The sequence below is a fragment of the Cetorhinus maximus genome, chromosome 6, assembly GCF_964194155.1.
Source record: "Cetorhinus maximus chromosome 6, sCetMax3.hap1.1, whole genome shotgun sequence".
NCBI lineage: Eukaryota > Metazoa > Chordata > Chondrichthyes > Lamniformes > Cetorhinidae > Cetorhinus > Cetorhinus maximus.
In genome coordinates this window covers 2,197,577-2,213,256 of record NC_135884.1, presented here as the reverse complement: position 1 = coordinate 2,213,256, position 15,680 = coordinate 2,197,577, and the positions used below count along the sequence as shown (strand labels likewise).

Below are 15,680 nucleotides of genomic sequence, written 5' to 3'. Positions count from 1 at the left end.
TAAGTGTAGTCAGGACCCTGCTTGGTTGTGATGCCTTCTGTAGTGGAATAGTCCATTGCCTTGCTCTAGTGTGAAGTCAGGAAGCTTGGGTGAGATATTAAGAGGGCTGATGTGTACAGTGCCTCAGCATCCTATCACAAGCTGCAGGGTAAAAACCGCCATCTGGATAAAATCCCAAACTGAAAACATTCCACAATTCAGTCCGACAGGATATTTGATGATGTTGGGTGAAAAGGTGCCCTCAATATTGACAAGCACCGACACCTGTTGCTACCAGAGCTGTGCCGACTGCCTGACTGACAACCGGTTAGAATCACTTATTTCTGGAGTGCCAGTCATGTAACAGGTCAAGAATAGTTCCTGAGCTCATCCAGACCCTCATCCTCTTTGCAGTTTCTCCTGGTCTCTGATATTTGAATGCCTCCCTCAGGCTGACACAAGGCATCCCTGATCCGACACCTATCCCAGCAGGTTAATTACATCGCCTGCTGTGGAACTGAGGTACTCAGACAGTTCAGAAGGTCCTAGTGCAACCCTGTTCCCTGCTGATCTCACCTGAGGCTCCAGTAATACAGTCACTGACCAGATTTACCCAGTGAATGGTGAGAATATGGAACTCACTATTAGAAGAAATGGTTGAAGTGAATAATACTGATATGTTTAAGGAGAAGCTGAATAAACAAATTAAGGAGAAGGAATTGATATGTTGATAGCATGTGTGAGAGAGAGAGCATGTGAGAGGGAGGGAGAGTGCAAGAGTGTGTGTGTGTGAGAGAGCGTGCGCGTGAGAGGGAGAGAGTGTGTGCATGGGAGGGAGAGAGCGTGCACGTGGGAGAAGAGAAGACCTGACTGATTGCCAGTGACTGAAGAATTTGGTAATTTCAGTGTTATGGCCATCAGTTTACTATCAGAGTGCTGAAGTGTATCAGTGAGTTTGGTGCAATGTTTTTATTCATTTATGGGATGTGGGTGTCACCGGCTAGGCCAGCATTTATTGCCCATCCCTAATTGCCTTTGTTCAGAGGACATTTAAGAGTCAACCACATTGCTGTGGGTCTGGAGTCACATGTAGGCCAGCATATTTCATTTAGTAGACCAGATGGGTTTTTACAACAATCAGCAAAGGTTTCGTGTCATCATCAGACTTTTAATTCCAGGTTTTTATTGATTCAAATTTCACCATCACGATGGGATTTGAACCCTTTCCCCAGAGCATTTTCCTGGGTCTCTGGAATACTAGTCCAGTGACAATACCACTAGACCACTGTCTCCCACTATGTGCATGCCACAGTTGAATAGCTGGCAGTGTGTGCGAGCTGTGAGATGAGAGTCTGTGGCTTCTAGCAGTAATAAGTGTGTAACCGTGAGGTGAGCTTATGAATGTGAGTAAGGGTTGGGGTTGATAGAGATTGTTGGGAGGTGATTGAAGCATGTGTGGTGAATGAAGCAGCCTGAGAGGTTGGTGGTGCAGTTGGTAGGGCATGGCATGTGAAGATTATACACTGACCTTGACCACTCATGTAAGGTTATTAAACTTCTTGTGCCACTGTGTCCAGGTCCTTGGGGCTAGGCTGCTGGCACTGAACGCAGCAGTTATTGCTCCCACTGACTTTTTAGCCTGTCTGGAGGGCTCCCTGAGGGAAGAGGTCCTCTCTCCTCCTGTCCGTCTTCTGCACCTAGAGATTTGAGAACTTCCAGTACACACTCTGACCTGCTGCTCCATTAATCAGGTTTCTCCCTGTTGTGTCCCCCATCCAGTGGAATGAGCTGTTGAAGCCAGAATGCACCTTCCCTTTAAGAGGTACAGGCTAGTTTTAAGCCTGTGGAGTTGTTCAGCCACCCAGCAGCATGTTTAACATGGGGCGGTATGGCACTATCATCGAAATGAGTGTGCAGCACCAAGTGTGGGCTGCCTGCATCACTCTGAACGGGGGATTTTCATACTTTGCGATCCATGTGCCTAGTAACATTCCTTATTGAATTTTTACCTCCTTTACGATCGTACTCCAACACTCTTTAGATAAAAGCGATCCGTTTGCTTACCATTTGCCCTCCTAATTTCTTGCTGTATCAGCATGTTACCTTTCTGATATCCAGAAACACCCACACCCACACTGACACACACCCTCAGACAGATCCACACTCACTCCTTGTTTTGTAGTGAGATAATTAACATAATTTAGAAATCAAAAAATACAAATTAATAGAAAGGTTTAAGGATAAGTCATGTTTATGGTATCATAGAATTACACAACTCCTAGCAGTGCTGCTACTGACAGATATCTTTCTATCTCTTTCTTTCTCTCACTCTCTAGCTGTGGTGGGGACTGTTGCTCAGGATCCAGACTCAGCCCATGGCTGTGCCCAAGGAAGCTGCTATCCTGCCACCGGAGATCTCCTGGTGGGTCGGCAAAACAAGTTGACAGCATCGTCAACCTGTGGAAAGAGAAGACAACAACCTTACTGCATCGTGAGTCACCTGCAGGTAGGTGCAACAAAACACTAGGTGTGAGTGGGTATGTATGGGTCTCTGTATGGGTGTTAATAGGGATGTTAACTCTGGTTTGACATATACCTGTTGATTTGAACATGTGGCATTTGATCATGCAGCACCACTCCTGATACTTAATCACAGAATTGTTACAGTGCAGAAGGAGGCCATTTGGCCCATCATATCTGCACTGGTTCTCCGAATGACAAACTCACCTGGTGCCATTGCTGCCACTTTCTCCCCACAGCCCGGCACATCCTTCCTTTTCAGGTAACAGCCTAATTCCCTTCTGAATGCTTCAGTTGAATCTGCCTCCACCACACTCTCAGGCTGAGTATTCCAGACCCTAACCACTCGCTGCGTGAAAATGTTTCTCTTCATGTCGCTTTTGCATCTTTTAATAATCACTTTCAATCTGTGCCCTCTCATTCTCGATCCTTTCACAAGTGGGAACAGTTTCTCCCTATCCACCCTGTCCAGACCGCTCATGATTTTGAACACCTCTATCAAAAAAAATCACGAGGTTTGGTCACATGACATTTGCCTACTGTTTTTACATTAGTTGAATGTCTCAGTATCTTCACCAATAAAATAACGTTTTGTTTTCTAGTGAGATGAAAGCAAGCTTTACAAATCAAAGAAAAAAAATCAAAAGAATAAAAGATTTCAGGCGGTGGCTCCCAAACTGTGGGTTGTGACCCTGAACGGGATCACAGAGACAGTGATTGGGGTGCCGGGCTCCCCCACTCTGAGACTGTGTCCCCCACCAAGGACCAGGTGACACCCAGTCTTGCTCGTCTCTCGGCCTTGGGATACTTTTCTTCTTCTCAAGATCATTTCTAAATGTCGCCTGCATGGCTGTGGCTGCACACTGGCTTGGGGTCAGACTGTTAAAGCTGCCTCCCAGCTTGGTCACTCCTGGATGGCTGACCTGTGTGGGGGTGGGGCGCGGGTGTGGAGAGTGCATGTGTGAGTGTGCGCGCGCGTGAGTGAGTGTGCACGCGAGTGAGTGCGCGTGCGAGTGAGTGCGCATGCTCACTGAGTTTTCTGTCACTGGAATATGGAGAGCTTGACTGAAACTGAACTATTCCAATTAGTGGAGGGATCGAGAATCAGAGGACACGGATTTAAGGTCATTGGCAAAAGAAGCCCCCCAATGGCGACATGAGGAGAAACTTTTTCAAGCAGCGAGTGGTTAGGACCTGGAATGTGCAGCTGAGAGTGTGGTGGAGGGTCGATCAAGCATTCAAGAGGGAATTGGATAATTATCTGAAAAGAAAGAATGTGCAGGGTTACAGGGAAAAGGCCGGGCAGTGGGACGAGGTGAATTGCTCCCTCAGAGGGCCAGCACAGACATGATGGGCTGAATGGCCTCCTCCTGTGCTGTAATGATTTTATGATTGTTATGAGTGCACAAAATAATAACATTTTCACAAGTACTTTGAAAACATAGATTTTCATATATTATGTATTATATGTCGATCCAAAATCTGTAAACTTCAGTAATTGTTTGCTGGATGTTGTTATGATTCTTTATGGCTGACTTGTTTTTGTTGGCATCCGTGGCCACGTTAATTTCCAAGTGTTAAAATCGAGTCACATTGGAAAATAGTTTAAGAAGCACTGATATAAAACCTGATGTTTAAATAAGACCTCTTTCTGTGGAGCTTGTAGAATATTGACTGCAATGGGAAACCAAAATTTCACTGACTCAACAAAAACATCAGTAATATGAGCAACTACTGTATGAAAATGAAACCAAAACTAAATCGAAGTGAATTCACTAATTCCACAACCAAGCACTGACTGCCAGTGTCAGGGAGGTGAGTGAGGCTCAATCTCAGTGAGAAACACCAAAGCTGCCTGACTCCCAGAGCGAACACATTTTATAACAGCACATAGCACAGGTCAACACGCTTCCCCCCAGCCTGGAGCTCTCTCTCTCTCGCTTCCTCCCCACATTGTGTTCCTCTCTCTGCCCAGTTTGCATTGCATCCTCTCCCTCCCACTGTTGCCCTGTATTTCTCCCAGCTGTTCTGTTTCTCTCTCTCTCTCCCTTCCTCCCTCTGTCCCCCAGTTTACATTGCTTGCTCTCTTTCTCTCCCCTCCTCTCCATCCCCGTTTTGCATTGCTCTCTCTCTCTTCTCCTCCTCCTCCAGTTTACGTTGCTTACTCTCTCACTCTCTTATGTTGCTCTCTTTCTTCCTCCCCCAACTGCTCTCAGGACTCTGAGTTTCCAGGTGTCTTTTTCATGTCCCGAATGCCATCACCTTCAGCTAAGGAACCAGTGTGTTCTGTATAATGGAGCGTGCAGCAGGGCTCAGACAGTGTGGTGTGGTTGTAAATGATGACAGCCTGTCATGACGGCCATGATGTGCACAAATCACATGTATGTTGTAGGATGTGTGTAGTTCGCAAGGTCTCATGAAGAGGTTCTGAGTCTTGTATAGTTAAGCAGTAAGTGTTTATTAACTACTTATAACTACATACATATATACAGTATAAGGACAAAGTTGGAGCTATCTCCATGCTAACCTCTACACACATCTCTGTCCAGTACGAGACTGCCCTCTGGACTTGGGTCATGTGATCCTTTACATCACACCATGGGTGGTACTGTACCCAGGCCCACATTAACCCTTTCTATGCCAGACCCTTATACTGCACCTCCTCTCAAGTCTTTATCCAACGTGTTTACTATGTATTCCTGTTTATCGAACATATTTATATTACTTCTACTATCCCTTCTCTCCCCCACTCAGGGCTCTGTGTTTATAGGTTCAGGTGGTCTGGAGGTTTTTATAATTCTTTCCAATCTTGCCTTTACAACAGTTGGAGGAGTGCTCGACTCTGTTATGCTGGGTAAACCTTGATGAATGGGAGATTGTTTTGGATGTGGTTATTCTGGTGTTTGTCTCCAATGTATAGTGGGAGGATCATGTTGTGGGATGGGAAGCAGGCTCCTGTTCATCCTGACTGTACCTTCCGGAGTACTGACAAGGTATGACTGTGGTTGGTCATTGTCTATCTGGACAATAACGTCCTCTCTATCAATGTTCTTAATGCAAACTCTGTCGTCCTTGTCTAAATGTGATGGGTGTCTGGTGCTGCTTGTTGTAGACAGAAGCCTGTAGGACAGCTCCCTGTCCTGGATGTTTTGGTAATCTTTGCCTGGGATTAGTTTCTTTGGCAGGATTGGGAATTGTGTGTGGAGTTTCTGCCCATCAGGAGTTCAGATGGGGCTAAACCACGTTGTAGTGGGGTGGACCTGTAGGTTAGCAGTGCTATTGGGAAGTCATGGGTCCTCCTCAGGAGAGCTTTTATGGTGCGGACTCCTCTTTCTACCACACTCTTCGACTGTGGGTAACTTGGGGACCTGGTACAATGCTGGAAGCCATATATGACGGCAAATTGGTGAAGTATTTGGTGCAAATTGTGGACTGTTATCCAACACTGTCTGGTCTGGGATGCTATGGCTCACTAGGATCTCCTTCAACGCTCTCTTGTCATGTATAATTGCTTCGCCTCAATCCATCAGGAGAAGTAGTCCACCACAATGAAAAAGGATCTGCCATCAAAGACGAATAAATCAACGCCTAACCGCTCCCACATCCTGGTTGGGAACTGTGGGGATAAGGGGCTCCTCCTGGTCCTGCTCGTCTAGTGCACACACCTGGCAGTTTACTATCATGTCCTGAATTGCTGTTGAAATGTCTGGCCACCACACTGCAGATTGGGCCCTTGCCCTGCATTTGGTGACGCTCAGGTGTCCCTGGTGTATTTTTTTGGAGGATCTCTGGCCGAAGAGAAGCTGGAATGACCGGCCGCTTGTTGTAGACCAGCAGATCGTCAATGACGGTAAAGTGCTTCTGCTGTTCTAACCAAGTCTTCATGGTACCAGCACTCGGTCTCTGCTGTGGCCACCCTTGTTCCTTGCGGATGTGAGCACACTCACGTTTGTTCCTGGTGGATTTGCTGGAGTTTTCCTTTGGTAGCCGGCAAGTGTCTCCTCACCAATTGGGAGTACAGTTGAGCTCCTTGATCAGGTTGACATCACGTTTCGTTGAAAGGTCCACGGTGGCCCTGGAAAGTGTGTCTGTCATTGTTTTTTTTTCCTGAATGTACACCGTTTCATACGCAAATCTCATGAGGTGTAGATGGAATCTCTGGATTCTGGGGAGGCATCTTTGCCAGCTCCTTCTCATCTAGCAGTGAGACCAGTGGCTATGGTCTGTTTCAATGGTGACCTTTGGGCAAATAATGTCGTCTAAAAACTTGTCACACATCCATGTGACTGCAAGAGCTTCTTTCTCAATCATGGTGTATCTGGTTTCTGTGTCCGACAGTCCTCTGGATGCATAACACACTGGCCGGCAACATCCGTTCATTTATTCCTGAAATAAGACTGCTCCAAAGCGTGTGGATGAAGCATCTGCTGCTGTAGTGGTGGGCAGGGCTGGGTCATGGTGGGCCAGGATGTTGGTGGAAAGCAGCATGGCTTTGATGCAACAAAATTCTTGCTCTTGGTGTGTGCCCCAGCACCAGGCCTTGTCTTTCTTGAGAAGGTGTCGCAGGGGTTCTGTGACCTGTGCCAGATTGAGTAAAAGATTTGCCAATTGGTCATCATACCCAGAAATCTCAGGAGGTCCGGAATCGAGGAAGGGGTTGGGAACTCACTGATAGCTTTTGTTTTCTGTGGGTCTGCTGTGATGCCCTGTTACGAATGATGTTTCCCATGGACTGAATAGAGGCCTTGGAGAACTTGTATTTCTCATTTAGTGTCAGCCCTGCTTCCTGCAAACAGGACCACTGTGAGCCGCCTGTCATGTTCTTTCACTGTTGTGCTGGGGACAAAAACATTGTCCAAACGGCAGGGGACACCCTCTAGGCCTTGCAAAATGGCTGACATCGTGCATTCAAAGATTTCTGGTGCGGAGGTGATTTCGAATGGGAAGCGGCTGAAGCAGAATCTGCCAAAGTGGGTGATGAATGTGGTCAGCAATCTGGACTTTTCATCTATTGGAAGCCAAAAGCCGCTGTGAGCGTTGAGTTTTGAAAACGTTGTGCTTTTCGAGAGTTTGGTCAGGCTGTCATCCACCATGGTGGACCTCTCTCACCACGGCTTTATTGAGCTGTGTCAAGTCAACACAGATATGGATGCACCCGTTCAGTTTTAGGACTGGGACCATCCCACACACCATTCGGATGGCTGAGTGACCAGGGACATGACACCCATTTTTGTCATCTCGTCCAGCTGTTGCTGCACTAGCTTCATGAGCGGATGGGGTGTATTTTGTAGCGTAAACGGGCCCACAGACTTAGCGCCTCCCTCAATGTAATCCTGTATGCAGTCCTCAGTCACCCCAATTCTGTAAGGAGTTTCAGGAACTCCTTTTTAAATTTGAAACCAGGCCCTTTGCTGGTTGACAACATCAATTTTCTGTATAAAAACAAAAAACTACTGCGGATGCTGGAAATCCAAAACAAAAACAGAATTACCTGGAAAAACTCAGCAGGTCTGGCAGCATCGACGGAGAAGAAAAGAGTCGACGTTTCGGGTCCACACGACCCGAAGGTGGACCCGAAACGTCGACTCTTTTCTTCTCCACCGATGCTGACAGACCTGCTGAGTTTTTCCAGGTAATTCTGTTTTTGTTTTCGATTTTCTGTAGGAGGTTGAGGTTGACACAGCCTTTTCGGCTTAAAAGGGAACGTTCTTGGTTGTGGCCGGTGAACAGGGTCTCTCGTATTCCTTTGTCCCTGTACCTGAGTGCCACCTGCATTCACCGGGAGTTTGTGTTGCAATGGCATCAGCCGGGGGTCACCAGCCATGGCTGTAACACTGGCCCCCGTGTCCAATTTCAAGATTGTGAGATGACCATTAACCGAGATTCTGCGTTCCAGAATGAAAATCCCTGATCTCTGACCTCGCTTAAGAAGCATGCTTGTGTTTCCTCTTAGTGTGGTACCTCGCCCTTGTGATTTGTCTTGGGATCACCTGTGTGTCTGGTTGTGTTAGTTTTGTACAGCTTTCCGAAGTGTCCTATGCAGTTGTAATTGAAACACCGTGCTGAGACTGCTGGACATTGGTCACTCCTGTGGGGCCAATTGGCTCCATGGCTGGCATGGTCGCCCACCCTCTAGTGGTTGGTTAGGGTATTGCTTTCCTTGGCCTGGAGTGTCCCGGCTCCACTGCTGTTTTACCAGCTGGAAGTGGGGCTTGCTCTGTACCATGGCTTACTTTTGCCCCTTAAGATGGACCTGTGTTGTAAATGGATTTCGGATTGGCTGACAATTTGAATGGTCTTTTCAAGAGTCAAATCTTCCTTAGCTTGAAGCATGTCTGAGGGTGCATCGTCTGCTACTCCAGCAACAGTCCTGACCCTGATTAGCTCTGATTTCAGGTCACCATAGTCACAGCCTTCAGCCATTCTGTGCAGCTCATTAATGAAGGAGTCAACAGGTTCTGGCTGTTGGACACGTTTGTTAAACTTTGCTCTTTCAAGGATCTTGTTACTGCTCAGATTAAAATATGTGTCAAATGATTTTAAAACTGCGTCAAATTTTGCTGAGGATCCATTGATTCCTTTTCTAGCTATTGTATTGTCAGTTATTGGGCCTACTGAATAAAGCAATGTGTTAACCTATTCAGCTTCTGTCTTTTTGTCTGGACCTGAAGCAGTCATGTATCTAAGGAATCTCTTTCTCCAACATCCCAAATTTTGTGACTGGTCTGGACCTTGGATGTGTCCAAAGTGGTCTGGTAAGGTAGATTTTTGATCCAAGGTCATTTAAAATTTAAAAATATGTTTAGCTTTAAATGCTGTTTGGAAATCCAAGATGACTGCTGTCCGCTTCTTCTCTATGAGGGTTCCCATGCTTGTCGGTTGGCAGGCTCCCACGTTTGTGATTTCTGTGTTTTAGATTTTCAGCATTGACTCCTTGGATCGACCTTTCCGAGTCTCCCTTGGAGATTCTAAGTATTTTCGGGCTGCGAAACCATCAATTCCCGGCCTTTTCTGGGTTTTTTTAACTATTGATTATTTTTTTAAAAGATTTTCGTTCAGAGTGAGTTCGACTGCCGTGTAACCAGGCGCTGACTCGGGACTAGGGCTGTTCGTGGTGCATTTTAAAATGGCAATTCTGACTGCTGCTAACTTAAAAGCTTTTTTAAAGCCATTCTGATCAAGGAGTTAAGTTTTTTTTTGCTCACCCCTGCTAAGTCTTCTGACTCTGCACTCTCAGGGTATTGAAGCTGGATTTCCGTGGGATTCAATGGAGTCTCCTGCTGCAGCCTGGAGTTTTATTTCTACCTTCAGCGTCCAGTCCTGCTATGGAGCTTTTCTCTGGTGATCTCCTTCTCCACGTTGACTTCTGGTACATTTTGTTAGGTTAGAATGCTGCTTTTTCAATCTTCCAGATTTTAAATTCCTTCTCCAGCTTCTGTGAGGTTCTGGGTTGTTCCGATAGTTGTTACCATGTTTGTAAGATGTGTGTAGTTTGGTAGGCCTCATGAAGATGTTCTGAGTCTTGTAGTGTTTATTAACTACTTGTAACTATATACATGTATACACAGTATAAGGTTGAAGTTGGAGCTGTCTCCATGCTTGCCTCTACACACGTCTCTGTCCAGTATAAGACTGTCCTCTAGACTCGGGTCATGTGTTCCTTTCCATCATAGTGTGGGTGGTTCTGAACTCAGGCCCATGTTAACCCTTTCTATGCCAGTCCCTTGTACTATAATGTAAAGAAAGCATTCCTTGTGAGTTGCCAGCTCTCATGCTCAGGAGACCAGTCACCTGTTCCAGGCGCCTCCTGCCCAAAGAAGGAGGGTTGTGGACATTTTTGGCATTGCCAAATCTGGCTGAATGCTTCAACACATGACATCCTGCCTCCAACTATTCCCACTCTCCCCACATTGGTTGAAGGCCCATGTTTGTGGTCCCTTACCTACCTACCCCTCCACCCCACCCCCACACTCCTGCCATTGCTTGCCTAACTCATCAGTCCTCATGGAACTCTGCCTTTCCAGAGCCCATAGGAAAGCAAATAGATATTACATTACCTAAATAGTTCATTCTGAACTGTAGTCAAACAGACTTTGTTCCCAATCACCAATGTTTTTATAGGGCCCAGATTTTCACCGTGACATCGAGGCTCTCTGTCATGGCAAAAATCCCAGAAATGGCCAAAATTTCTTAGTCCTGCCCCCAAACTTAGCATTTCCCATCTTTGCGGGGCTGGGGCTGGGGCTCATGCATGCGCGGTTTACGGAGACAGCTGGCCATTTAAATCACCAGGAGTGTGAAACCTGGAGTATGCAGATTAGACCAGGTAAGAGGAGGCCTGAATTTGGTGGATTCATTCGGATAGCCAGGGTACCTGAGAAGAGATAAGGCGCCCCTTGGATTGGTAAAGGTAAACATGCTTGTGCACTTTTTATGCACAAACTCATTGGAACTGTCAAAGCTGTCAAGGAACTTTCCAAGGACACTAGGTGAGTTGGCATGGAGGGCGTAAGGGCAAAGGGCGGTGGGTGGGGTCATGTGTTGGCATGAATTGACACTAAGTTGGCTTGGGGCTATAAAGAATCATGGGGTGAGTAGAAGGGCATGAGATGGCATAGGGTATGTGAGGGTTAATGAGGTGGGTAGAGGGGCATGGATTGGCATAGGAAGTATGAGGGGCCATGGGGGGGGTGGGTGGGAGGCATGGGTTGGCATAGGTTGGCATGGATGGGGCATAGGGAGTATGTGGGGTAGATGAGGAGTGAGGGCGTTTTATGTTTTATTCTTTTTAAAATCTTTTTAAGGCCAGTGCCAGAGCACAGAGGCAGGCCTTCCACCCAGCCTGTCTCTGCACCAGACAGCCCCTGCACTCATTCTGGGGTCGCCCACCTCGACTCCTATTTCAGCCCGCCCCCCACCGAAAATCTGATCTGTGGGTGGATCTTTTTAAAGGCCGGGTTTGACAAACCAGGAAATCTCCTTACTCTGTGCAGCCGCCCTGGGGGTGGAAATCTGGGCCAAAGTGTCCAAAGAAAATTTTTAAAAGACAATTTTATCTGATTTTCACTCCCAGGAGTATCCTAAGGATTAATCTTTAATTCCTTGAGACACCAGGGCAACTCTGGAGGGTTGTCAACCCTTATTGTCTGTGTGTGGTGTGCCTGTGTGTCCCTCATGTTTCAGGATGTACATGTAGATGTGTTTGTGTCTGTGTGTGCCTGTGTGTGTGTGTATGTGTGTGTGTGTTAACCATTATAGGATGTGGGCATCGCTGGAAAATCCCATTTCTCCTTGAGAAGGTGGTGGTGAGCTGCTTTCTTGAACCGCTGTAGTCCATGTGATGTAGGTACACCCACAGTGCTGTTAGGGAGGGAGTTCCAGGATTTTGACCCAGCGACAGTGAAGGAACGGCGATATATTTCCAAGTCAGGATGGCGGGTGACTTGGCGGGGAACTTCCAGGTGGTGGTTTTCCCATGTGTCTGCTGCCCTTGTCCTTCTGGATGGTAGTGGTCACGGGTTAGGAAAGTGCTGTTGAAGGGGACTTGGCAAGTTGCTGCAGTGCATCCTGTATATGGCACACTGTGTGTGTCTGTGTGTATGTGTTGTCATGAAGCTATTAATGTATATAATATTATTGGAAAATAGTTTTCTTTTAAAATATAAGTTTAGTCTGTGGGTGTGTCTTAATTGGATTAAAGCCAGCTAGCCTGGGTGCTTTGATGTGTACTAGTTTTGATAGGTAAGCGAGATAGCGTACATTTGCATTTTTTCAATAGAACATTCAAGAAGTGGGGTGAAAACTGACGCCTATCTAGCAGATACCAAGCCATATGTTTATATTACTAATAAAATTGGTACTATGAAAGGGGTTTCATTGTTAGAGAGGTTTAGTTCAGAGGTTGTTGATACAATGAGAATTAACATTCAATGGGAGTGGTAGGTATAACTTTAGCAGTTTTCGGGTGTGCAGAGCAGAGGCGGTGTAAGATCAAAGCCTGTAAGCCTACCAGTGTTACTGCAAGGAACCAAAGTGAAATGAACTTCATTTTGAATTTGTAAGATGAAAATGCTTTGCCTGTTTGGTTAAGTCTATGGGTTGCTGTTGCCCTAATAGACATTAGTTTGGGAATTTGTGAAAAGTTATGATAGTAGTAATTTGTAGCCGTGTATATGTATATATTTTTAACTCCGTAAATTAATAAAATGTTTCATTTAGTTTAATGTGAAACCTCGAGAACTGGTGGCCTGATTCCTGAATTTAGAATTGCATCTCAAACATAACATTTAAAATTATAGGTTATGACAGTTGTTTAAAGTATCCCTCTAGGATTTTTCACTAACTCAGCTTTACCAACTGCATCAGTCAAAACAGTGTGTGTGAGATTATATCTGTATGGGTGTGTAGATTGTCCAATATGGACTCAGAGACTTGGACAACTTACAGCAGGAGCCTCAAAGCACCGGGGAAGTACGACCAGTGGGGCCTTCTCAAGATCCTCTAAATCCAGTGACAGTGGGGGTCCAACGGCAGCATCCTCTCCAAGACAACCCGCCCAACATCGAGGCACTAATCGATCAAAACCAGCTCCGCTGGGCGGGACATGTCACTCATATACCTGCTCCGGACTCCTGGAGCCACAGCCCCACTTGGAACTCAGTCATGCAGGAAACTCCCAGGACAATGGAAATGCATTAGGGATATCCTCAAAACAACTCTGAAGAGGTCAAACATACCCGCTGACTCATGGGAGACCCTTGGCTTGTGTCCGATCAGAATGGAGAAGCTTCATTCGGGAAGATAGCGAATACATCGGGAATGTGCAGAGACAAGGCCGAGGTGTCGGAGAGAGCGCACAAACCTCCCAACACCTCATCTATCTGACCCTTCAAACACCGTCAGCTGCACATGTGGCAGAGCCTGCAGATTGTACATTGGACTTATCAGCCATCTCAGAACCCATCCAACCAGAGTGGAAGTGAGTTATCCTCAATCCTCAGGGACTGCCTGAGAAGAGGAGATGGGTGCCTGTGCCTATGCCTGTGTGCATATGTGGGGCGGTGGGGGCGTGATGGGGCAGTGTCTGTGTGTAAATATGCATGTGTGTATATGGATGTGTATATGCGTGTGTGTGTGTATGTGTGTATGGGTGAATGCGAGTGTGGTTGGTTCTGTGTGGAGGTAAATTTGGCTGTTGCTGTGTCCGTGCGTGGGTGTGTCCACGCGTGGGTGTGTCCGCGCGTGGGTGTGGTGGGGCGGTGAGTGTAAGAAATACTGTTACCGATACTCGACCTGTTACCAGTCTGTTCACATTGTATTTATGGACAGAGTATTGGGAAAGTGGGTGAATAGGATTCATTAAAGATAAAGTGGACAATGGACATTTTGTTAGTCAGAGTTCAGGGATTAAGCAAGTCGATGCTGAAATTAGATGGAGGGATCCAGTTTGTGATGAGCTTCAGATGGAGGTTGCGATCTTTAGCTGGGGGATATCAGGGTTCAATTGGTTACCTATAACCAGGATGACTGAGGGGAGATTTCCTTTGGGTTACCTGAGGGCAGATCTGTACAGAAAGGTTTTGGTCCCTTGTTCCAGTGACAGCACGATGAGGGGGAGGGAAGGTGTCGACAGGGGACACAGAGGAAGGGGAGGATGTCTATCTCTGCTGGATAATGTTCTCCAGTCTCCTGTTCTAACTTAGCTTAGTCAACCATGAACTAAGCAATAGTTCCCCACACAGCCGGAGGACAAGTGAATGATAGGAGAATCAGCCATGGCTCCTGCTCTTGATCCCAACCCAGATACTCCTGATGGAAAGGATAAAGAGGTGGATATTGTACATAGACAGGATTGAGCTCGGTTATGATGCTTCCCATGGTTAAATATCCTGTAAGCGCTCATTGTAACTCTTAAGCATTAATAATGAGATGGACTGTAACTGTAGCCTATTAAGAGTCGGTGCATGTGGAACTGTACCCTAGTGAGAGTCAGTGTGTATGGAATGTATCCCAGTGAGAGTCAGTGTGTGGAACTGTACCCCAGTGAGAGTCAGTGTGTGTGGGACTCGTATCCCAGTGAGAGTCAGTGTGTGTGTGGAACTGTAACCCAGTGAGAGTCAGTGTGTGTGGGACTCTTACCCCAGTGTGAGTCAGTGTGTGTGGAACCCGTACCCCAGTGAGAGTCAGTGTGTGTGGAACTGTACCCCAGTGAGAGCCAGTGTGTGTGGAACTGTACCCCAGTGAGAGCCAGTGTGTGTGGAACTGTACCCCAGTGAGAGTCAGTGTGTGTGGAACTGTACCCCAGTGAGAGTCAGTGTGTGTGGAACTGTACCCCAGTGAGAGTCAGTGTGTGTGGAACTGTACCCCAGTGAGAGTCAGTGTGTGTGGAACTATACCCCAGTGAGAGTCAGTGTGTGTGGAACTGTACCCCAGTGAGAGTCAGTGTGTGTGGAGCTGTACCCCAGTGAGAGTCAGCACCTACACCAGAGTTGGAATTATACTTAGCTTCTTTTTGTACAACAGTGTTTAAATGGGTCATGGGCAGTTATGGAAAACTGGCGACAGCTTGAATGTGAAAATGGGGCTTGCTGTAAATCAGACTATAATCGTCTAGCACCTGATTTGTCCACTGCTCAAGAGCCAATTCTATCCCAATGATTTATTTGTTTGATCTTGAACAGGATGAGAAAAAATGTTTCATCTGTGATTCCCGTAAACCGTACGACAGACTGCGAAATCCTAACAGCCATAGAGTGGAAAACGTGATTACAACCTTTGCACAGTATCGTAAGAAAGCCTGGTGGCAGTCGGAGAATGGTGAGTCTGTTTAAGCTTCCGGTAAAGTGATGGTGAGGGAAGAATCAGGTGTTAGGGCAGCCTCGACCTCGCTGTAACCTGTTAGTGTAACTGGCAGCTTGGCTCTGTTGGTAGCACCCTTGGCTCTGAATCATAAGGGTTTGGGTTTGGGTTCTTCCCCTTGACGCTCTGGGGAGTGTGGTCGCTAGAATGAGGGATGTGCGGTGTTATTAATTCCAAAGCGCTTTCAAAAGGGGAGCAGTCGGTTGTCTCCAGTGAGCTGGTTAATATTCATCCTTTAACCATCACCAAAAACAGATCAACCATTACAGACGTTCTCTGTCAAACCCAGTTGTCACCAATCCCCAGTCCCTCTCCATTGTTTA

At 46.6% G+C, this 15,680-nt stretch overlaps 1 protein-coding gene across 2 annotated transcripts in view; it reads left to right on the top strand.

The window, feature by feature from the left end:
• lamb2 (laminin, beta 2 (laminin S)) overlaps positions 1 to 15,680 on the top strand; it is a 193,053-nt gene that overhangs the window by 19,302 nt on the left and 158,071 nt on the right. For both annotated transcript variants that reach the window (XM_078543047.1, XM_078543046.1), the window contains exons 2-3: positions 2,316 to 2,485; positions 15,180 to 15,315. In XM_078543047.1, coding sequence (XP_078399173.1) covers positions 2,316 to 2,485; positions 15,180 to 15,315 — 306 coding nt within the window. The remainder of the gene's footprint in view (positions 1 to 2,315; positions 2,486 to 15,179; positions 15,316 to 15,680) is intronic.